General features: G+C 45.5%; 1 protein-coding gene across 2 annotated transcripts in view; it reads left to right on the top strand.

The window, feature by feature from the left end:
* Window positions 1-24,521, top strand: part of HECTD2 (HECT domain E3 ubiquitin protein ligase 2) — a 130,624-nt gene that overhangs the window by 10,104 nt on the left and 95,999 nt on the right. For both annotated transcript variants that reach the window (XM_088474015.1, XM_088474023.1), the window contains exon 2: window positions 22,464-22,593. In XM_088474015.1, the coding sequence (XP_088330141.1) occupies window positions 22,464-22,593 (130 nt within the window). The remainder of the gene's footprint in view (window positions 1-22,463; window positions 22,594-24,521) is intronic.

Here is a 24,521-nt window from a genome sequence, read left to right as displayed (position 1 = left end):
CCTGAACATTATAATAACATGCTCCAAAAAGAAAGTAGGTTTATTAAAGAAAGCATTGTACGGTCTGAAGCAGAGCAGCCGCTGCTGGTACGTTAAGTTAGACGCAGTACTTTTGCATATGGACTTTGGGCCTGATTCAGCAAGGAACGTAGTTGCTAATATGCACACAATCGGGCGATTGTTGCATAATGCGCATGCATATGCAGACTTATCACAGAGTGATTGACAGGAAGTGCCATTTGTGGGTGGTGACGGGGGTGGTCGGGTGAACGCAGGCATGTCAGTGCATTTCAAAGGGACGTGCATAAATTATCCACTGCGATGCCCTGTGCAGCCTGAGGCCTGATATGTGCGTGGAAGTGAGTAATTTCTGAGTAAGGTCAGGGCTTGTGCAAGTGTGCGTGAGGCTGCGATGGTACTCAATTGTACCAATGGTTTCGCAGTCCTGCTAATCATTACGGATATCTGCTAAGTAAAGTGGGCTTCCTTGTGTAGTGCAGCTGCGGCATTGCGATCACAGTGAATTAGCATACTATTGCAGTTGAACTGCGTGTGGAATCGCTATTGCATTTGCAGTTGCATTCCTTGCTGAATCAGGCCCTTTGTATGTTCAGAGACTGATCACTGTCTATACCACAAAGAGGGGTAAATGTAATAGGCTGCGTCTTTGAGACATCAGAGAGTCCCACGCAAGACTGCCCACTGTTTTAAAATAGTTGTCTTTTAATAGGCAAAATCAATCTGGTTAAAGCATAGTGCAGTCTCGCACAGGACTTGCCGATCTCTTAAAGCCGCAGTTTATTACATTTACCCTGAGACTTTTCATCATTGTTTTTTATGTGGATGACTTGTTACTAGCAGGTCAAGAAAATTACGTAGCTAGTGCCATGCCTCTGTTAGACCAGAAATTCAAGTTGAAAGACTTAGGGCTTGCGCATAACCTGTTAAGCTTAAGAATCTTGCAAAACTTGACTAAAGGAACTGTTACAGTTGATCAACAGGGATATATTAATGCAGTACTTAAGAAGTATGCAATGTCAGATGCAAAGCAGTAAATACTTCCATTGACAAAGGCACAAAATTAAAAAAAGCCAAGTAATCAACAAGCAAGGAAAAAATGAAAGATATGAAGAGGATTCCTTATCAGAACGCTGTTGGGAGCTTAATGTATGCAAGAATTGAAACTCGATCTGACATTATACATGCAGTAAGCCGAACGAGTCAGTTTTCCATTTATTCTGGGAAACAACACTGGATTGCAGTTAAAAGAATCCTGAAATATCTAAAGGGTTCAAATTCCTTAAAATGAGAGTTTTAAAAGCATAGAAATTCTAAGCTGAAATCCTTCTGTGATGCAGACTGGGGAGCAGATGGGGATGACCATCATTCCTAAATAGGATATATGCTTGTCCTGGCAGGTGCAGCCATCAAATGGGCAAGCAGGAAGCAACCACTGTTGCCCTATCCACCACTGCTGAGGAGAAAATGTCACTTACTGATATAGTCAGCCAAGGAAGCCTTATACCTAAAGGAGACTTTATGTGAACTGGGTCTTCTGGAACAGGATGAAACCCTTAACATAAAGTGTGACAATAGAGGTGTACAGCACAAAGTACCATGGATGGTCTGAGCACATAACTGTCAGACATAACTTCATCTGAGAGTTAGTGGAAAGGAAGACTGTCAGCTTCACCTTTGGGGCGAGTAAAGATAACGGTGCCTGATATGATGACAAAGCTACTGGCATCATAAGTTTTGAGTGTGTTCCTAAAAGCGTGTGGACTGGAATACATATGACATGTGCTGACAGATTTCATTTATATTTATTTTTTTACGAGTCAGTATCAGAGGTAGATGCGACTCCCGACCTGATGATGTCACCGCTGGGGTACTGCTCATGTGCAGCTGGCACCACCTTCACTGTATAGAGTGTCACAGTGCTGTGCAGACGAGGTGAGACACCTAAATACCGCTGTTAACCCATGCAATACCGCTACTCTGCTTACCACTGATACTGCTGTGTTACCGCTGTTACTCGTTACCCTGTTGATATCAATAAACCCAGCATCCTGGTTAAGGGCTCTCTGTGTGGCCTAACAGTCACTTTTATATTCCGCCTGACACCTATTGTGACCACCACCCCAAAAGGCCATATCAATTCAATATTAAAGAATACCCAAGTGGGGTGTGTGCTGCTGGAAGATTGAATATGTAACAGTACTGAGAGCAGAAATTAACCCCAGTGGTATGTGTGTGTATCGGATGTGTCTGGATAGATATTGTCACAGGGTGTTGGTGGTGTTAGCACAACAAAATAACGAGATCGCCTTTGTTTTGTTTAACTGAGACCGGCTAGATTGCTAGCCTTTTGGACTTTGTGGGTTTCTAACGTTATCATTCTCTTATCAATGGCAGACACAGATAAGATGATGTCAAAAAGTCAGAGTTGTTTTCTTTCTGCATTCTATGTGCAGTAGGAAGGTTGTTGCTATGGGATGCAGTGACGGAATGCTGCTGCAGTCAGTACATGATTAATGGTATTAGCTCATCACCCTAACTTAAAAATGTGAGACCACAAAGCTGGAAAAACAAACTATTGAACATAAAATCATATTAGCTAACTTGCATGGGACATTCAGTGATCGCATATTTTAGGTTTTCTCATACAACAATTTTCAGACTGATTTGGAAAAGTTTTGCAAATAAAACATTTAATATACTGAGATAAAATTATTATTTATACAGCATGACCATATCATACAGTGCTTTCCAGAGAATGAGATTTAGGCCTTCAAGACAGAAAAGTGATGGGAACTGAGATTCACAATTTAACTGTAAGAAACATACTGATAATGGATAAATACACAGTACAGACTCAACCTAACTTTCCTTTGCAGCTTTGTAAAAAAAAAAATATATATAAAATAAAGAAGTAATTGAGTTATCCAATCATAAACAGCAAGAGCCATATACATGGTAATTGTAAGAGATGCGGTCAATATTCCGACCACGGGGATTCCGGCGCTCAGAATGCCGGCGCCGGAATCCCGACACTTGTCAGAATCCCGGCACCAGTATCCCGACTGCTGGAATTCCAAAGATAAGTAGCAGGGTTGGGGGTGGTTGGCGTTAGGGTTAGGCACTAAGGGGGGAGGGTTAGGTTTAGGCACTAAGGGGGGGGAGGTTTAGGTTTATGGTGCGAAGAGGGGGAGGTTAGGGTCAGGCACCGAAGGGAGGGAGGGGTAGGGAGAGGGGGTGGGTTAAAATAGTGACTGACAAGTGTCGGTATTCTAACCCTGTCCAGTTGCCGGTGTTGGGGTTCTGACCGCGGAGTTCCGAGCGCCAGCATCCCGTACCCATCCCACTTGTACAATGGCTAAAGATATTATAGAGTGAAAACTCAAATAGCTAAATATTTTATGTAAATGATTTTAATTAAAACTTGCTGTGATATCATTACCTATGAATGCAAATGTATTACTTACAGCTAGGTAGCTTTTAAAATATGGCAGCTGTTTGCAGCACACTGGATAGATTTATGTATGAACGCTTTAGTTATTCAATACCACACAGGTATGTATATGTAGTCCATACTGGGATCATGTTGCATTAGGTATCTTTAAAATAAAAATATGATTACAACTTGAATAATACATTTACAGCTACCAAGACACTTTGTGTCGATTCAGTTACTGGTGATGTGAGCAGTGTTGTTATAGAATGGCACATTGCAAGTTTTGCCTCACAGGTGCACAAGTAAACTCAATAGTAGGGCAACTGATGCTTGTCGGCACATCGTCACTAACTGAATCGACCCTGTGGGGTTCACCTTATTGCTTGGAACCTTCTATTAACTCTGTTTTCTCCAGGTAGTGGCTGATAGAAAATTGTGCAGGAATAACAATCTCATTGTTGTGCTACTTGTGAGAACATGAAACCCCTCTATTAACTCATCAGAAATACTCCTATGTAGTTTTATGTTGGAAATCTAATCTTTGTAAGGCATGTGACACCTCTTTTCTTATAGAAAGGATTTCCAGTAAAAATTGTTGCAATTTTAGAGCTTTTGGGGGGAATTCAATTAGAATCGCAGGGATGCAGTTTCCGGGTAAGGTGCTCGGAGCATTCAATTGCACAAACTGTAACTCCGTGACTAACAGAGTTATGCTCGCACTCTCCTGAGTGTGCACGTAGAAATCTACTGTGCCGGGGCGCAATGCAATCTATTCAATAGGACAGATGTTATACTGTTACGGGATGTTACATTAATATATATATCAGTGTTGGCAAATACGCGCATTTTACTCACAAATGAAAACCGGCGAGTCACTTTTTCAGAGTGGCGGGGACACGCTGCGCTGCTGGCCAATCCCCTGGCTCCTGATATATGATTGATCTCCGGCTGCAGGGTGGACTATTAAAGGATCCATTACGCACCGTTCCCCAGCAGCTCACAGCGTGAGGAGTAGTGTGCCCGGCCCCCTGGCCCGAAGACTGCAGCTGGTCCTGGAGGCCCACCTGGCCTGAAGACTGCACCCCGCCCCGGCGTGAACACTCCGGCCCCCCAGGGTTGAATATACTTGTAAAGAGGGGTAACAAGGCGGGTGGGGGATGGTGCGGTCACGGGAATTACTGCCAGACACAGACTGCATCACTTCGATGTTCATGCTCTTAGCAGGTCCCTGGAACAGTAGGAGCGGAGGTGCTGTCACGCCGCCACATGCTGTTGGTCTTGCTCAGCGGCATGCGGCAGTGTAACAGCACCTCCGCTCCTACTGTTTCAGGAACCTGCTAAGAGCATGAACATCACGCTCCAACAGCGGGTATGTAGGGGAGCCTGGGGTGCTGGGTTCGGGAGCACTTCTCATGTCCCTCCCTAGCTGGATTCACCGCTCCTGCCTCCTCTGAAAAAAACAGAGCGATGAGGAGGGGGGGGGGGGGGTAGTTGTTATTGAAGCAGGGAGTAGTGGAGGGAGGGGTAATAATTGATGCAGGGAGTAGTGGAGAGGGGGTTGTTAGTAGTGCTGGAAGTAGTGGATAGGAGGGTTGTTAGTGGTACTGGGAGTAGTGGGGGGGATTGTTAGTGATGTTGGGAGTAGTGGGGGGTTGTTTATTCTGGGAGTAGTGGAGGAGGTTGTCAGTGATGCTGGGAGTAGTGGAGGGGGTTGTTAGTGGTGCAGGGAGTAGTGGAGGGGGTTGTCAGTGATGCTGGGAGTAGTGGAGTTGTTATTGATGTAGGGAGTAGTGGGGAGTTGTTATTGATGCAGGGAGTAGTGGGGGGGTTGTTGATGCAGGGAGTAGTGGGGGGGCTGTTGATGCAGGGAGTAGTGAAGGGGGGTTGTTATTGATGCAGGGAGTAGTGAAGGGGGGTTGTTATTGATGCAGGGAGTAGTGTAGGGGGGTTGTTATTGATGCAGAGAATAGTGGGGGGGGGTTGTTAGTGATGCTGGGAGTACTGGGGAGTTGTTATTGATACTGGGAGTAGTTGTGGCGTTGTTATTGATGCAGTGAGTACTGGGGGGGTTGTTATTGATGCAGGGAGTAGTGAAGGGGGTTGTTATTGATGCAGGGAGTGCTGGGGGTTGTTATTGATGCAGGGAGTGCTGGGGGGTTGTTATTGATGCTGGGAGTGCTGGGGGGTTGTTATTGATGCTGGGAGTGCTGGGGGTTGTTATTGATGCTGGGATTAGTGGGGTGGTTGTTATTGATGCAGGGAGTAGTGAAGGGGGGGTTGTTATTGATGCAGGGAGTAGTGAAGGGGGGTTGTTATTGATGCAGGGAGTAGTGAGGGGGTTATTGATGCAGGGGGTAGTGGGGGGGGGCTTGTCAGTGATGCTGGGAGTAGTGGGGGGTTGTTAGTGATGTTGGGAGAAGTGGGGGGTTGTTATTGATGCAGTGAGTACTGGGGGGTTTGTTATTGATGCAGGGAGTAGCGGAGGGGAGTTGTTATTGATGCAGGGAGTAGTGGGGGTTGTTATTGATGCAGGGAGTAGTGGGGGTTGTTATTGATGCAGGGAGTAGTGAAGGGGGGTTGTTATTGATGCAGGGAGTAGTGGAGGGGGGTTGTTATTGATGCAGGTAGTAGTGGAAGGGGGTTGTTATTGATGCAGGGGGTAGTGGGGGGGGGTTGTTAGTGATACTGGGAGTAGTGGAGAAGGGGGGGGTGTTACTGGTGCTGGCAGTAGTGGGGGAAGTCCCAGGAGTTGTCCCCATTGATGTGCAGTATCTGCTTCCTATAGATGGGCTCTTTGTATATCATGGGCCTACATGATTAGCCCTGCTGATGGTAAAATTTATATTATTAATGGCATTAGCTGCCGGGGCCAATATCTGGAATGCATTGTATTACGGATATTGGTTAATCTGGCAGCATCGCATCCCCCATAGAAACCTATGGGGATGCGACTGCCAGCGGGAATGGAGGGATCACAGCAGGTATCGGAGATAACTGCTGCGATCCCTCCTTGGTACATCTGGGGGAAACTTAATATTTGAGGTAAACCTCCGAAAACGGTTGTTTCTACTTCAGGGTCCATAGGGGTCCACAGGGTTGACCTTGGGGTATAGGTTGGGAACCAAATCCGGGCACCACACAGTTAAAGCTTTTAGCTCCCAGGATGCACTTGGGTCCACTCTCCCTATAACCCCACCCCCAAACCAGAGGCACCTCAGTTTAAGTTGGTGCCCGGCCGGAGTCGGGTCACTGTTAGCGCAGGGGGAGCTGATTAGCAGCCTCTAAGCTTATTTTATTTTTTTAGAGACAAAGTTTTTTTCCAACTTTGGACTCTTCAGAGCGGCAGCGTCGTACTGTCCATAGGACGTCTAAGCTGCCGCTTCGTCACCCCGCTGGCGCTGAGACGCCAGTACAGATCTGGGGATCTCAGCGGGACCCCAGAGTCTGTACTAGCCGGACTCTGTGGGCGCCCAGGACTGCTGCCGGATCCACGGGGAGCAGGTAAGGTCGCGGATCTCCGCTTGCAGGGATCCGCGCATTTCAAATGCAGTCCTGTGCCTCCGGTCTCTGGGGACAGACCGGAGGCGCGGCAGTGGCGCCGGGCCCCCCATACCCCGTGTGTCCACTAGACCTCCAGGGACTTAACGATCGGTGCAGGGAGCCGGCGTCCCGGGGGTTAATAGCCGACCAGGGGAGCAAGCCTTCCCTGTTACAGCGGCTCCTCCCCTCAGCTCGGCGCGCCTTTCAGTATTATAGTCTGGCGTCGCTGAGCTGCTTCCTCCGCGGGCCACGCTTCTTCTGAGGTCTCCAGGCGGCCATTTTCTATGTGCAGCAGCAGAGCTCCGGAGATGGCATTGAGCCCAGTCCCCCTGCGTACCTCACCATCAGGTCAGTGTACACAGCACTGTAGCCTTCCCAGACACTGAATCTGGGCAGTTGAATGCAGTGACTTAGTGCAGTATATTATATGACATGTTTATGTATATATCTGCATGGTATGTGACTTATGCTAGTGCTGACTGTCTGTACTTTATTCTCTCACCTGTCAGTGTATATCTATCCCTTTTCTTTATCTGCCCTAATACAGCTGTACTTAGGGTGGTTCTGAGACCTCACATTTATATACTTGTTAATATTTGTGAGGTTTGTCCCATCCTGTTGCGTGCTGCACGTTGCCATATTTTAGATGGAACTGTGTGTTGCATACGCTGAAAATGGGTCCCTGCAGCTAATTTTTGGCATCAGTCAGGATCAGTATAGCGCTGCTTGATATTTCCGCCAAGATTGGTCAGATATGTCTGACCAGGAGATAGCGCGTTATACTGCACCCATTTTTACTATCCTGCAAGTCATGTGCTGCAGGTGTTAGTGCGGAGGATTTGACTCATAAAGGGTCCTGTATGTGGCGTCATCTGGTGCCGGCCCCTTTCACGACCCCCTTGAGCGGTTTGTTTTCTCGGGATCCTCTCAATTGCGGATCGCCGGGCGGGCCCCATTGTTGTACCTCACTTGGGGTTACTTCACCATACTGCCCTTTTCATCTCAGGGTATCTCGCAGTTTCTTGAACTCTTCCCCTGTGACACCGACTACCGCCCCCTGCAGGTGTTTTTCGCAGTATATGAATTCCCCCTGGTGCCACAATAGTCTGTCATTCCCCTTGCAGGGATTACCACAGGATGTCGTTTTCTACGAAACGCAAATTGGTGTGGTTGACGCCCTGTGGTTACTTCCCAGTTGGCTCTGCGTGAACTGGTTACTGTTTTGGGCTCTTTCCCTCTTACACGGGGGGAAGCCTATTTCAGGTATTATTATCCCTGCTTTTGGGCTGGTAGCAGGTCCATTCTGGTTAGTGAATGTTGACCTGCATCTGTATCACACATCCTCAGTCTTGCATGCCTTCGGGTTCCCTGTTGCTGACTAGCGGGTGGATCGCATGGCGGGACTCTGGCTGTTGCCAGATACGAGGTATTACAACAGTGTTTGGCCTCCTGTCCCAAATTCCCTGAGGGTCATTACGAGCCCCTCCTGGGGTGGATGGGCGTGTTACTCGTCTGATTTCAGACGTTACTACGCCTCCCATTCCTGCGTGGTCGGATTCTTCGGATCCGTAGGTGGTAACTCTGCCTGAAATCAGTATTCTCTCTTTCAGGGGTTGTTACCCATCTTACCATGGCTATAGCATGGTTGGTTAATACTATTGCATACTGAGCTGACGCATTTGTAACGTTTTTTCCCCTCCAACACGTCTGGGGTTCAAATGTATTTAGTCGCTCACGTAATATATGCAGTTGTCATAGGTGGAAATGCCTATATTGGATACCAGTCTCCTAACTTTCAGAGTTCCGGCTGCGGCTGTATCCGTAATACCCTATGGGTGCGCTCTGGGAATGCAGAGGTGCAGATACCATCTATAGGGTAGATCTTGTTTGGTCCTGACCTTGACAAGATTGTAGTAACATTGGCAGTATTACTAACGACAAGTTTACCGCCTTCAGCTATGCCCACTACAAGGCCTCAGACTAAGTCTAAGTCTTTTTGTCCTCTGGGTCAGCCTAAAGGTCTGTTTCTTCGTAGACTGTCGGCCTCTACAAGGGCCGACATATCCAGTACCGAGCAGGCCTGGACTGCCAGCTGATCCTGCTACTGAACCTACGGATATATCTTCAGCCTGACGAGACAGGCCTACCACTGGGAGATACCGATTTTCTCAGTTCGCCCTGTACTAGTGTCAGGTTGCCGCGGCTACGTGGGTAGGAGGGTACGTCCTCTCTTTGCTCAGGCGGCCTCTTTACATGTGCGGGCCCTTATTCAGACCCGAACAGGGCCTTACAAATCCAGAAAGCTATACAGTGGTTGCGGTAAGTGGAGCTAATTAGGCCATCCCCACTTTCTCAGCGAGGGACTGGTTGTTCTGTTTTCTTTCTGGTGCGGTGGCTGAATGGTCCTCTTTGGCCTATTCTCTGTCTCAATTCCCTGACCCAGTTCCTAAAGCTACCTGGGCTCAGGAGGCAATCCCTATGCTCCATCATACTATGTTTGGAACCTGGGGACTTTATGCTATCACTGGATATCCAGGACGCGTTCCTACGGGTACTTACAGAGACCTTTCATCAGCATGGACTGAGGTTTGCTGTATCACAACAACACTTACAATTTTTCGGGCTCTGCATGTTGGGACTGTCCTCAGCCCCACAGGGGTTTACCAGCGTTTTGGATTTTCTGACAGTTCTCCTGTTCAGTATATCCCAATGCTCCTGTACCTGGACGGCCTCCTGCTCTTAGCGGGATCACCGGGGTACTTTACAGCCAGGTCAGGATGACCGTGGCTTCTTGAGGGTGCAGAAGTTTAGTCAACGAGGAAAAAGTCCTCCCTACATCCCTCTCTGGGTATTCTTCATCTAGGAGCTCTGCTGGATTCTCAGAATCTGAGAATTCTTCTGGCGTAAGACGGAATCTCCACTCTTCCATTAGGAATACATGGATGTCTACGCAGTCGACATATGTCTTTACACTCTGGGATGCATGGTCAAATATTCAGTGTCTGCCTTTGGAAGGGTGGAATGGGCTCAGTTCCATTCCAGGCCTTTCCATAATTGGCTTATCTCCAGATGGAATGAGTTTTTTTCTGTCGATCACTGTTCAAACGATGATGCTCTCTCCGGAGGAAAGTCGGTCCCTTTCCGGGTGGCTATGGCCATCTCATCCAGGGTATTCTTTGCTATGGACAGTGTCTGGTTCGCATCCATTTCGGTGCAGTTGGACGTCTGTCGATTCCATCCTGTCAATGAACTTGTTGGAACTTTAGCCTGTCTTGGGCCTTCACTCTGGCATAACTCTTGTTTCCCGGTGAACCTGAAAAGGTTCAGTCCAACAGGGTCAGGACAGTGGCTTCCTTTTTAGCAACACTGTTCGTTGGGTGGCAATGACAGGTATGTCACACATTCGGACCTAGTCCGAGGGTCTCCTCCCGAGGTTTCATCTCCTGGAGAGCAGGAGGGGCCCCCCTGAGGTGTCCCTCATGGCATTCTGACTTTCACACTATGGTGTTACAGTCCAGCTCTGGGGATTCTGAAGCAACCTTCAGTGACTCTTTGTCGGTGAAGTGGTCCTTCCACTTTGTGTACCTGTGTTCTCCGGTCTCCCTTCTTCCTCGAGGTCTTTGGAAGTGTTTCAATTGGGACGGAGATGTTTTCCTGCTGGTGGCTCCTGATTGCCCCAGATGTCAGGGGTACTTGGATTTTCAGAGTCTCTCCATCGATACTCCATTCCTGATGCTTCACTGCCCGGACCTGTTGTCTCAGGGTCCTTGGTTTTGCCTTGGACCTGGCTCATTTGCCTTTGACTGCGTCCCTACAGTGGTCTTACAGCTTCCCTGGCTTTGTCATCGTTGGAATGATTAGAGCACATAGATCAGCTTTTGCTGGGACCTACCACAAACTGTGGCAGCCATAATTCTTAAGGTATTGTACCTGTCGATACGATCCTCCGGTGTCCAGGATTTCCAGATATTTTGGCGTTCCTTCCAGCTGGCTTGGGTTTCACCCTCGGCCTGGCCTGCCTGACAATGCAGATCTCTACACTGTCAGTAGGGTTAAGATATGGAATTGCTCCACTCTGGTATCCAGTTCATCCTTTGGAGTGTTTTCTGGATTATGCCTCCTTTTGTCCTCCCTAGGGACTCCTTGGGAGTTAGTAGTGGTTCTTCGTTCCTTCCGGGGACAGTCAATGGAACTGCTGGTTGTGATAGCCATTACATGGTCTATTGCTTAGGCTCTCTCCTTCTCTCAGGGTGTTTATATCAACCAGGAGAGTGTCTGTATTGGGAGCGTTCTCATGTGGTTCCCTCTTCTTTAGGGCATCATGTCAGGGTGTGAGTTGCTCTCGCCCTGTGTTTCTTCTTAAAGTGGTTTTTAGGTTCCATATTATTTTGGAACTTATAGTACGGCAATTCAGTCCCCAGTCCTCTCGGCTGGTGTGGCCTCATTGACTGTGGTCTGGCCTCTTGGGATTTATGTGATCCGTTCAAGTTCCTTACGGAAATCGGACCCCTTATTGGTGGTCTGCGATTTCTGGTTTTCACAGGAATGGATGGCCGGCCTATAACCAAATGTTGGCTGGATGGCCTCGTAGGTCTTCCTCAGGGGCCTACCCATGGGTAGGCCTTTCTGTTGAGGCTTGTTTTTTCTCGGGCCATGTAACCCTCGTGGGCGGCCCGCTGTGGCGCCTCGGCTGTTTTGCCTTACTAGGTGTCCACGTGGTCTTCTGTCCACACCTTTTTAAGGTTCTAGGCATTGGTTTCCTTTGCCTCTCAGGATGCTTCCTTTTTGGCGACGGATTCTCCTCTCATCACAGGAGTGTCCCCACCCTTGGTTGAACTGCTTTGGGACATCCCCAATGTTAACCCTGTGGACCCTCTATGGACCCTGAAGTAGAAAACAAGAGATATGGTAAGAACTTACCTTTGTTATCTCTGTTTCTACGAAGTCCATAGGGTCAACAGGGCGCCCGCCCTGACGCACCTGGCTTCATATGGGCTGTGTTACTGGTCACCGGTTTTCCGTCTCCCATTTCTGTGAGTATGGTTATTGAGTGCTCCAGTTTTCTCTCTCTTTTTCTCTCCTCCTCTGGTCTTTGGCTACTTACAAACTGAGGTGCCTCTGGCTTGGGGGTGGGGTTATAGGGAGAGTGGACCCAAGTGCATCCTGGGAGCTAAAAGCTTTAACTGCGTGGTGCCCGGATTTGGTTCCCAACCTATACCCCAAGGTCAACCCTGCGGACCCTATGGACTTCGTAGAAACAGAGATAACAAAGATAAGTTCTTACCATATCTCTTGTTTTTTGGGGATCTTACCTCAAATATTCAATGATAAATGGGCCCCTAACACTGGCAGCTCTAATGTTGATTACCAGCACCTGAGTCTGTTATGGAAAAATGTCTCATTGTGCACTAAAGATTAACAAAATGTTGTACTTACTATACTATATTAAAGGTAAATAATGCTGTACGTTACTGTTTATAATTCATTATTTTTTTCTATTTGTTGTTAGATTTTCATAAAACTTTAATTCCGATGGGACCCAGAAAAGGTCAGGTAGGACTTCAATTTAGTAAAGTGAGGAGTCACAGGGACTCACACTTTTTTGGCTCACCGTGATCACTGATATATATAACTTTTTGTAACTTTGCATTGGTGGCACACTTCCCAATCTAGGGTGTGTTAGTTGATAATGAAAAGATTTTTTCGTCTTGTAATTCCTACCTGCTTAGTTTTCGTCATCTATAACATATTCAACCAAGTGCTATTGTGCTGTTCTAAATGTGCTTCATTAAACCACAGGCAGAACGGAACATGGTAGTCTTTCCTACAATACACTTTACAGCAAATAAATAAAATAAAAGCTGGCAAATAAAAGGCCTGCTTAGTTATTGTTAGAACATGCTGGAAACTGCCGTTTTGAGAAAAAATTGATTTCTCCCAATAGGCATCAGAATTTAATGAGACTAATGCAATTTTAGTTGTTTTTTGCTCTTTGCCAGGATCCAGAGGCAATGTCAGTGTGTTAATAAAACTTATTTTTCAAAGAGGGAGCAGTGCAGCTGTGTATACAAAAGTATACTTATGGGCAGGCCTAGACTTTGTGATAAAACTACCATCCTTTAGTAAAGGAAATGATTTGTTTTAAAAATGTATGTTTTGTAATTATAATAGGCCACTTGATTTAAATAAATCATTATTGTTGGGGGCAGAACTGTGGGAAAGATGAAAACTGACTTAAGTTGAAGCTGGCAGATTGCTAATAAAGAAATAAAATAACGCCAAGCCTATAGGCCCTGTATTCATTGGATATTTTGACTTCAGTAGTTAGTGCAGACCTGAGTAGGAGAAGAGACTTATGTGCATATGTGCCCATTAGACTTGGTAGACAGTTCAGCAGCTGATGCAACTAATTAGTGTAGTATAATGGAGCATACACACGGTCAGATTTGTCAGACTTGTCAGATTTGTCAGATGAACGATTTTACCAAAGATTTGAACGATTTTTGACTGCATTAAAATGAATGGAATCGTCCAAGTCTGACTGCAAACCCATCAGATGTCAGATATCGTTATCTGACAAACGGGAACGCGCATCGTTGATCGTCCATCATTCAGGTATGTCAGATATGAACGATTTTCCTTCAGATATGAACGACTGAACGATTTTTAAATCGTTATCGTTCATATCTGAAGGAAAAATCTGATCGTGTGTATGCACCATTAATGTTAAAAATATTAACGGTTGAGAACTTCTGATTCTACCAGTGAGTTGTGTAACACAGTATTAAATAGAGCACTTTGTTCTCCAATGCAGAAAGCTCCTCATAGGGGCTGCCAGGACTCTCAGGGCCTAATATAGACCAAGGCACAAATTGGGTGTAGGTTACAGTAGAAACAGTTTATTGACACCAATATACAGTGGTGTATGCATTTCAAGATGCGTGCAGCTCAGACCAGTAGTAGATGCACCTTGTTTACATAAAGTATATATCGCATACACTGACATTCATGCTTTAACCACTTTTTTGCTTGCTGTGCTATAAGGCATTAATAAAACCTGTCTCTTGCTCATTCTCACCTACTCTCCTTCACTCTGTCCCACGCAACATCTGTGTGGGCACCGTCCCCAGCTATAGGGAAGGGCACGGCATTTGTGCTGATTTGTACAAGCGGGAGAAGGAGATTCAAATATCTTTCTCTATTTAAATTCCACTCCGGCAGCTATTAATTGCCAGAGTATTAGGCTTCACTAACCCAGTCTTCAGCATTACAGATATAGGGCCTGATTCAGAGCCGCTCGCTATTTGCGGTCGTTCGTTTTCTAAAAAGGGGTGGCTATTCAAATGAACCGTTCGCACTTTGCGGTCTGTTCACGCCTCTAAGTCTGAACGAGCGAGCAAAACTTGCGGTTGTAATTTTGAAAAATACGCCCCCTGGCCGCTCGCACCATACGTCATGTCCGCTATTTAATAGATTAATCGAGTACATCGTACAGCGTATGAACTGCTCGCTATTCTTGAGGTTGGGTTTTTCAACAGCTATTTTGCGAGCAGTTCAGAGTTGAAAATAACCAAGTGACGTGGTCAATGACGCTGCTGGATTAATTATGCACTCCCTTAAAACGCCCGTTTTGACCTTTAAGCACGCCTGCGTTCTGAATTTCACTCCCCGTTTTCAAGCACCTTCCCCTGTTACCACCCACATACGCCTCCTTCTGTCACTCAAAGTAGCAGGCATTCGCTATATAGCGAACAAACGATTTTCGGCCGCACTGACTGGTTCGCGCATGCGTATTAAAATCCGTACGCATGCGCAGATGTGCGAACATCGGTCAGAACGAACGAGCGGCCGCTTACGAGCGGGTCTGAATGAGGGCCATAGTTCCTGACTCTTACATTAACCTTTGGCATCGTTCAGTTTTCTACGGTTTTATCCCGGCATGTGACTTAACGAACCTTCTGCAATATGTTTGTGGCTTTGGGGTGCCTGTGGCTTTGGCGTGCCTGTGGCTTTGGCGTGCCTGTGGCTTTGGCGTGCCTGTGGATTTAGCGTGCCTGTGGATTTAGCGTACCTGTGGATTTAGCGTACCTGTGGCTTTGGCGTACCTGTTTACATCTATATGTAAGGTTTAGGGTTGAAAATATTTTAAGATGAACACAGCTCAAAATACAGATGTAGAGACATCTTTTACTTTGGGAAATGTTTACATTCAACTCTATCAGACCCATTATCTCTACTAATGAGCAAAGTAGGAAGTGCTTAATAGAAAACAATCCATATAAACTTAAATGTTGTATATCTAAACAAAAAGTGTTGGCAAATGTTTGGCAAATTGTCTTTTGCAACTAAAAATAGGATGTGCCTGAGTGCTTTACATAAAATTACACATAATATATTCAATAATAAAGATTTTTTTATCCAGGCTGTGCCCTTGCAGCCTTTGAGCCATGGTAGTCTGGAGGGGATGTGTTCTGCATCCCAGCGGTCGGGATGCCGACGCTTATATTACCGGTGCTGGAATACTGACGCCGGTCATAATCCTGGCTCCAGCATTCCGATGCCGAAGCTAAGCAGCGTGGTGGGGGGCGGGTTAGGTTTAGGGGTTAGGGTTAGGCTCTAGGGGGGAGGGTTTGGTTTAGGGTGTGGGGAGGAGGAGGTTAGGTTCAGGCACTAGAGGGGGGAGGTTAGGTTTAAGGAGGGTTAGGGTAGGGAGAGGGTGAGGGTTAGCATACCGACCAACAAGTGTAGGTATGTTAACCCTGTTGGGATCCCGGCGTTGGGATTCTTATTGTCAGGATCCCGATTGTCTGTACTTCATACCGATCCCATCTGGAGGGATTATGTATCTAAATGATATCTCCAGGGACTCAAACTTTTCATCCTACTTTGACATTAAATCCAATACAGATATAAAACTTTCCCTCTGGCCGGTCCTTCTTGCAGGCAGGGGCTCACACAAAACAGCATGTGAGAGAGACTTTGGGGAATCCCTGGTCAATGAGGACAGGGAGGAAACTATGCAAAACTGTGCCTTAGAATTAAACAAAATGCTAATAAGCTCCTGTACCAATGGTAACGTTAGGTAGTCATTATGTTGACAATCACAATGTTGACAGTCAAAAGGCCAACACCATAATGTCGACACAGTAAAAAATGTTGAGAGTCATTTTGACACCTTCAAAATGTCCGCACAGTCAAAATGTCAACAGTAGAAATGTTAGGGTTAGGCTGAAAATTTTGTGTTGACATTATATACCTAAAGACATTTTGAAGGTTGACATTTTGTCTGGCATCATTTTGTACCTTTCCACATTAAGGTGCCTATATAATGAATGTCAACAAAACACACCCAACCCATGGTAACTTGTTTACTCTATATAACCCAAGTTCTCCCCATCCGTCTCCGATAGCTGTTGGAAAGCTTGCTCAGCGACGGGCACATATCGTCCTGTATAGTAAGCTTGCCTTAAACTGATACCCACCTAAAGAAGGATCCTCGTCCTCCCACTGAATGTCCCATCAGCCACTACCAGAATAAGGTATAAGTACCAGAATAAGGTATAAGTACCAGAATAAGGTATAAGTACCAGAATAAGGTATAACAAGGTATAAGTACCAGAATAAGGTATAACAAGGTATAAGTACCAGAATAAGGTATAACAAGGTATAAGTACCAGAATAAGGTATAACAAGGTATAAGTACCAGAATAAGGTAAAAGTACCAGAATAAGGTATAACAAGGTATAAGTACCAGAATAAGGTAAAACAAGGTACAAGTACCAGAATAAGGTATAACAAGGTATAAGTACCAGAATAAGGTATAACAAGGTATAAGTACCAGAATAAGGTACTTGGACATGTTGAATGGTGACCACATGACAAATTGCTTCTGCTTGGTGAGTTAGGTATGTACTGTATACCACATGGAGTTTCTGAGGAGCATCTTGCATAGTACTCCAATCCTTCTCTGAAGTTTTGTACCTCACATTTCAGTGGTCATTTACCATTCTCCTTTGTGACTGTTTTTTGCATATAGGGGCATCTCTCCCTGCACTCCTCCACCTTTCCTCTTATCTCTATTTTCCATTGCGGCTAGTCATCTGCCCTTTGTCCTTTCCTTCCCTCTTTCCCTTCTGTATTGTATTCTTTTCTGTTTTATAGGAAACTGCATACCTTGCTTTATCCTAATATTCTGGCCTTTCATATTTTGCCTGGCTTTTGTGCTTGTTTCTGCCTTTTTATGACCAATGTGTTTTGGTGACTCTGGTACTACTTGTTATTGCTCATGCCATTCTAGCAACAAATAATGGCTTTATAAAAATACACACAACATACAGTTCACTGAGACAAACATTGCCTTCAGTATTATTATTTATATCAGGCTGATTTCCCATGGTCTGGTTTCCTTTGTTTTGCAACCCATTGATCTCATAATAAAAAAAAAAAATCTTTTGATGTTGTTTTGGCTTTAATACTTTGATGATATCAGCACATGTTTGTTACAGTTATAATCTCTTTAGATCATGTGGACAAGCTTTGGATTACTTTATTATGTAGAGCCAAATGAGAAAAAAATACTCTAAAATTATTTGAATTTTTTTGGCGTGAGGGGGGTACTCTAAAGGTGCCCACACACATACCGATGTACTCACGATCCGACGATGTGTCCAATCTCCCTTGAAACTCCCCGGCAGCTCTGAACACGATATGCACACGATATGCATACGATATGCTGTCCAATCTTCATCCAATCTCCTGCAGACAGAGTGCCTGATTCAGACCCGCTCACGAGCGCTGAGCACTCGCAAGCGGGTCGATGTTGGCCAAGTGCGCATGAGGGAGCAGATTCCGTCGTGCGCATGCGCGAGATCCGCATAGCGATGGGCAAGCCGTTGCTATGGGTCTCGCTACAAAGGGGGCGTGCTGTCGATGTTGAGTGACCGCACACCCCCTTTGGTGGGCATGCCGGGGGCGTGGCTGCCCAGACGGAGGCGTTCCCATGGGAACGCCTACCGTCTGGGGCCGGCCCCACTGACATCACAAATGATGTCAGTGGGAGTGCTTTTGGCTCTGATAGAGCCAAAAGCACTCCAGGGCTTGCGGCAGACGAGACCCTACCACAAGGGTCTCGTCGCAAGCCCGATGGTCGCGATGGTCTTGACCATCGCGACCATCTTTTTGGCCGCTCGCTATAGCTGTGGGTGGTCACACACAGCTATGCGAGCGGCCAGGAGGCCGCTCTAAAAAAAGAGGGAGGGCCCTGATTCAGAGCGAGCGCTCTGAAAGAGCGTCCGGCACTGAATCAGGCCCAGAGTTTTTAACAGTGCATTTGTGTCTAGATTGTCAGATCTGCCGTACTTCACGGCAGATCTGAAGATGTGATGTGTGACCTGCGGGGGCGCGCATCTCATCGTGGTCGTGAGTGGGGACTCACGATTTGGGCATTTTTTTACCTGATCTGTCGTTCCAATGTGTCGGAATTGGCCAGATCGGGAAAAAAATTGCTATGTGTGTGGGCACCTTTTACAGATGTCAACATTAATTAATAATTAGCTTTTAATAGTTCTACATTAAAATGAACATCTAAACAAATGAACACACAGGTATACAAACAATATATTCTGCTTATAATAATTGACATCACACTGGTAAACAATAGTTCTTTATGCATATTTTATGCATAAAAATCTTGTATGTAATTACTAAGTATTTGAGGGGAATTATATAACATTACCCCCATGTGAAAATGTGACAATAAGACTAGACACATAATAAGATATTTAAGCTGAGAGATACCTCTTTTGTATATTTAAAGATATTACAAACACACATAATAATGTAACAGGTTGCTTTGTATTAATTTGATGGGAAATTAAATTACTTGATTTGGCAATCTGGTAGTAAAATAGAGACTGAAAATAATGGTATCCAATTAAATTAGAATTAAAATTAGAGGTACGAGTTAGGGAGAAATACCCTTAATACTAATTTTTCCATATGTCTTCTGATAAGTAACTGACCAGAAGTATTAATCTGAAATTATTAATCAGCAAGGATTTTTTCCTCATAATAGCCACAAAATGACCCTATACAGTATAATAAGGGATTAAATGGTTATTACCTAAGCTGACATGTTAATATTACCTTTAATGAGTCAAGATACTGACAAACAACAACCTTATCAGAGGACAATAATTGTGTGTAACACACCATCCTCAAATATCATCTAGTAGTTTGTCTGGAATTAACTGGTCGAATATGTTCTAGAAAAAATATATATGTAAAATCGGGAGCACTGAAAGAATACTTATATTAATTTATAAGACAAATAATTAATGAGGACACACGTCAGGGATATCCTTTGATTTTATTACACATTTTCAATTCATTACACATTTATTCTTTTTCTTTTTTTAACCTCTATTTCGCTGGCTTCTGTTCCAGATAGGGACATTTTAATGTATGTCTAATAAATATTGAATTTTTTATTAAGATTAATGAAGATTACTGTGTGCCACATAAAAGATAAAGGCCCTGATTCAGAGGCGCTCGCTCTTTTTTTCACCAGCCTCCAGGCCGCTCGCTAAGCTGTGGGTAACCACCCACAGCTTTAGCGGGCGGCCTGGCAATGGTCGCAATTATCGTGTCCATCGGGCTTGCGACAAGAATCTTGTGGTAGGGTCTCGTCCACCGCAAGCCCCAGTGATCTTCCTTCTCTAACAGTAGGGCCACCCACAAACGGCTGGCGTTCCTTCAGGAATGCCTCCATTTGTCCAGCCACCCCCCCCCCCCCCCGCACGCCTACAAAACGGGGCGAGCTGTCAATCACAATTGACAGCTGCCCCGTCTTGTAGTGAGTTCCACAGCGAGTGAAAATTCACTCGCTACGGGGCTCGCGCACGTGCAGTGCGCACATCGCGCGTGCACGCTACCCGGCCATCGACCCGCTTGCGAGCGCGTTTGAGTCAGGCCCCAAATCTTTTTCTTTCCCTTCTTGTGGTTCTGGATATTAGGAGAATCTAAAAATTGAATAATCCAATATGTACTGACATTTGTGGCGAAATATCAGTGACTTAATTAAATTTCAACATTCTGGGAGAGTGTTCCCTATACTTAAATATCAGCAGTCACAATAGTCTTTAATGATATGCATGAATTAATACAAAAATATACATTATGATTCACAATAATATCTGGTCAATAGTTATAATATATTCCGAAATAACTACCTGGTATAAAATATGCTTGATCTCATTTGAACATTTTTATGTATTGTTTTAATTCTAATACATCAATCTAAAAAGAATGAGGTTACCGGAGGTTAGTGAAACTCTCTCATAATTACAGTTCTGTATAAATAGTATATCTCACAGAGTTTCACAGGAAGATACTTGTAACAAATTGTTTGTCACATAGTTACAATGTTAACACAGAAACAGAGGGGATAATTACCCTGCTTGGCACACACTGGCCAACCAGAATGGCCAATATATCTTGGGTGTGTCAGTGGGTGTGTACCAGCAATATGTCTGTGAATGACGTCATTCACAGATATATTGCTTTGGCTGTGCAGCACATCATGCTGTGCGTACGGGCAGTTAGCCGACCGCCGACACTGGCTGCAGAGGTCTCCGGTGACTGACATCACACATGTAAAAGCCGCCCTGTTGTGATGTCAGGCACGATACATCGGGCCGACGATTGGTTAGTGTGTATGCAGAGAGGATGGCAGATCGGCTGGAAGGCCGATCCGTCGTCCTAGTGTGTACCCAGCTTAAAACAATGGCACTAAATTGTAGCAGCAAATAGCAGTGGTGCAGCAATATTAGACATTTACAAAGAATTAAAAATATGATTTGTGTTCCTTTAACGGATAACACTAGTTTCCAGCCAGCTACTGTACATGAGAAGTGTAAAGACAATGTCAAACATCTAAACTTTGACTGTTACACTAATGGCGTTTTCACAGCAGAAGCTGTGAAATGTGGCAGCCAAACACTACTTACTACTACATGTTGTTAAACAAGCTTCAGAGCATCTGACTATATGTCATGAAAAACATTTCTAAAAGTGCCTGAATGGCAGCAGCCTTTATGCTTTTAGATATGTGTGACACTTGGAAAACATGCCTGTTTTTTCTCTCTTCTATACTGTATGCTTCAGCAGCTCTAAGCAGAGTTCTGCTGACTGTCACTGATTTCCAACCTTCCTTGACTAGACAAAGAACACGGGTACACGCTAACTGCACACAATCCCTTTATGCACACAGTTGGTCAATGTTGGAACTACTGCACATGCGTCTGGGTCACACTGTGCATGAGTCTCGATGTATACTGTTGGGAGACACAGAACGAGGGCTGTGGATTTCAGTGGGCATTCCTGAAAGGTAACATGGGAATGGCTAGATGCAAGCGTGTTGCTAACAGCGACTGCATCTAAAGTCCCAATAGCGCTGACACAGGACGCCATGTTCAGATGGAAAAATCACACCTGCCATAGTGTCTAAAGACTCATCGTGATGGATTAGCGCTGCCGGAAGAGGGCATCTCAGTATACTCATAATCGGCCGCGGCATTATTATGAAGATCCAGGCGCGGCTGCAGCAAAAGCATACTTGCCTACTTTAACGGAAGGTATGGGTAGTCCCCGCACCCCAGGAAGAGTGGGTGGATCTCCCGCATCCTGCCCATTTCCTAGGATGGGGAGGTAATACCAGGAATCATCAGTCCGTAGTAAAGGGGTGGGGCTAAAATTAAGGAACCGCATAGTTTTAGTCCAGCCTCCTCCTCATGGACCCACAAGTTGCAGCATTTTGCCACAACAGGGGCAAGGTCTAATGACGAAAAGTGCCCCGCCCTGCCCCCAAAGTGGTCAGCTGCATCCCAGAGAGGAAATTTAAACTTGGGTGAGTATGAGCAAACGACGGAGCCGCGTCTACCCCCTTTCTGCCCCGTCTGCCATTTTGCTTTTATTCTACATTCAGTGCTTGTCAGTGCGCCCAGTTTAGAAGTGAGCAGGGATACAACCACCTATAGCTATCACAACACCAGGATGTTCACAGCAACCCAGAGTATTTCAGCATAGATGTCAAAGTTTTGACTCCTAGATCATTACAGACAATCAATTTGTTTCATTAAATCTAGTTCTAAAGCTCATGACACATTCTCAGACTTTTAAAGTAGATTAAAAGTTGAGCAAGGTGAACAGGTCTGAAACACACTAATGAATATGATATGAGGTGTCCAAATGTGTTTGTCAAACAGATTTCAAGGTCTATCCATCTTATTGTCTACTTCTATCACTAGATTTTCATTCCTGTGGGCTTTTTAATAATTGAGAGGCGCATGACCATCTTGGTGTTAAGTGTCTGATCTTCACCACTTAGCACTGATATTCTGTTTCACTACACACCATAATAGTAAATAGCGCATAGCAGGTATTTTGCATTAATTACTTTCTCTAATTACAGGGGATGGAGAGAGGAGCAAAGGGACAGTTCTCAACACTCAGCAGTTTCATTTCAACTATCAACCAAAAGAAAGAAGCTGCTGGGAACCGATGCTCACCTACCCAGCTGGTTATACCCAACGGCAAAATTGGTAGGTAAATAGCGTGCACAGTTGCTAGAGCAAACGCAGCAGCATACAACATGCATAAGGGGAGATGTATCAAACCTTCCAGAGGGATAAAATGGAAATGTTGCCCACAGCAACCGATCATCATCTAGTGTTTAAAATGACAGTTTGAAACTGACTGATTGCTATGGGCAATTTCTCCACTTTATCTCTCCCGAACGTTTGATTCATCTCCCCCATTGCGTCTACATTTACTAACCACTGGTTTTGCCAGGGGGGGGTTCGCAACCACTGCTCATCGTCGACTGTTTTGACCACTAACAGATGTCTAGCACTGGCGGTTTGGTCAAAACCACTGGAAAACAACTGCCACAAAACTACTGTAACCACCGCTTCTGTCAGAAGATGAGTAGTCACGGTACACATAAAGGCTGATTTAAGATATAGGGGTCTATGTACTAAGCAGTGATAAGTGACAGACTGAAAAGTGATAAGTCTGTGATAAGTGCCAGCCAATCAGCTCCCAACTGTAATATTTCAAACACAGCCTGTGAGATGACAGTTGGAAGCTGATTGGCTGGCACTTATCACAGACTTATCACTTTTCAGAGTGAGCACTTATCACTGCTTAGTACATAGACCCCTCAGAGTCGGATGGTGCTGCGACCGCTTTAGCATCTTTTCCCATAGTCTGCGATTATATGCTAATGCTCTAATGCTAGTAAAAGTGCTCGGGTGTGCAAGTGTGTGTCTGAATGTGCAAGGGCTGGGACACCCACTTTGAGCAGCTGCAGTCATAGCTATACCACTTTGAGAGGTAACCATTGGTTGCACCATTGACACTAGCCTCCAGTGTAAGCGATTAAATGTCTGAGGGCCTTACTGCTAAAGCAGATTCCCAATGCTCCGGAATCCCGCCAGCGCCTGACCCGTGCTACATATGTCCGCAAGCTTTCCGGCAGCTCACTGTTAGAGCAGATTGTGGGCGGGAGTCGGTGGCGATGGCCTCCGTTTCCTGAAACGGAGGCGTGACGCCACCATTGGGGGAGAGGGATGAGGCCAGGATCTCCGTCGGCTGATGCATATTTCCTCAAATGGCCTCTTTGTTGTATCTGTGGTGGCCGGCTTACATGACCCCATGGGTCACTCAGCCGGATAATGTTATCGTAGATTATCTAATGCTGGGTCCTTGGACACAGCTCTGATAAGTAGTGCATGCAAGAGGCGTGATGCCTCCTGCTTCATTACCATAATTTAGTATGTCTAGGAGAGGGGAAGATGGGGAGGTCAGTTACACAAGAGATGGAACTCAATAATACATTTCTCAATTAGAGATAATGAATGTAAATAAGAGGTGCTTCCTGGAGTATATTTGACAGAAGAGACACAGGGCCTGATTCAGAGCCGCTCACGCTGTGCTTTCGCAAGCGGCCCGATGTTCTGCATATGCTTCGTTCTGCGTGTGCGCGAACTATACACTGATCGCAACCCTCTTGCTCACCCAGCAAAGGCAGCCCAGGGTAATGAGTGACAGGAGAGGCCGTTTGTGGGTGGTAACAGGGGCAGGACAATAATAACGGGGGGTTTGGAGATGTGAATGCAGGCGTGCCTGGGTGTTTCAACGCCGTTTTAGAGGCGTGCATAATTAACAGGCAGCATCATAGTACACATCACATGCCATTTTTTACACTGATTTCCTCGCAATGCTTGCGGTAGGGTAAATCTACCTCAAGCACTGCATTCGCATCCGATGGTGCTCGATGTACCAATGTTTTAATACAATTCCAGGAGATGACGTGTGCTGGTGGGCGGCTCTGCCTGTGTGATTGGGCGTACGCATACACAAAGTGGCCGCTCGCTAAGACATGGTGGGCGTGCTTATGCCTTGGCGAGCGATCGCTTGCCGTGGCGTCACTTTGAAAAATTTGCATACGCATCTAGCGAGAGTACGC

Source organism: Taudactylus pleione, unplaced genomic scaffold, assembly GCF_031769625.1.
Source record: "Taudactylus pleione unplaced genomic scaffold, aTauple2 ptg000016l, whole genome shotgun sequence".
NCBI classification, from domain to species: Eukaryota; Metazoa; Chordata; class Amphibia; order Anura; family Myobatrachidae; genus Taudactylus; species Taudactylus pleione.
Note: the sequence above shows the minus strand (reverse complement) of the source record. Positions and strands in the feature narration are given on the sequence as shown.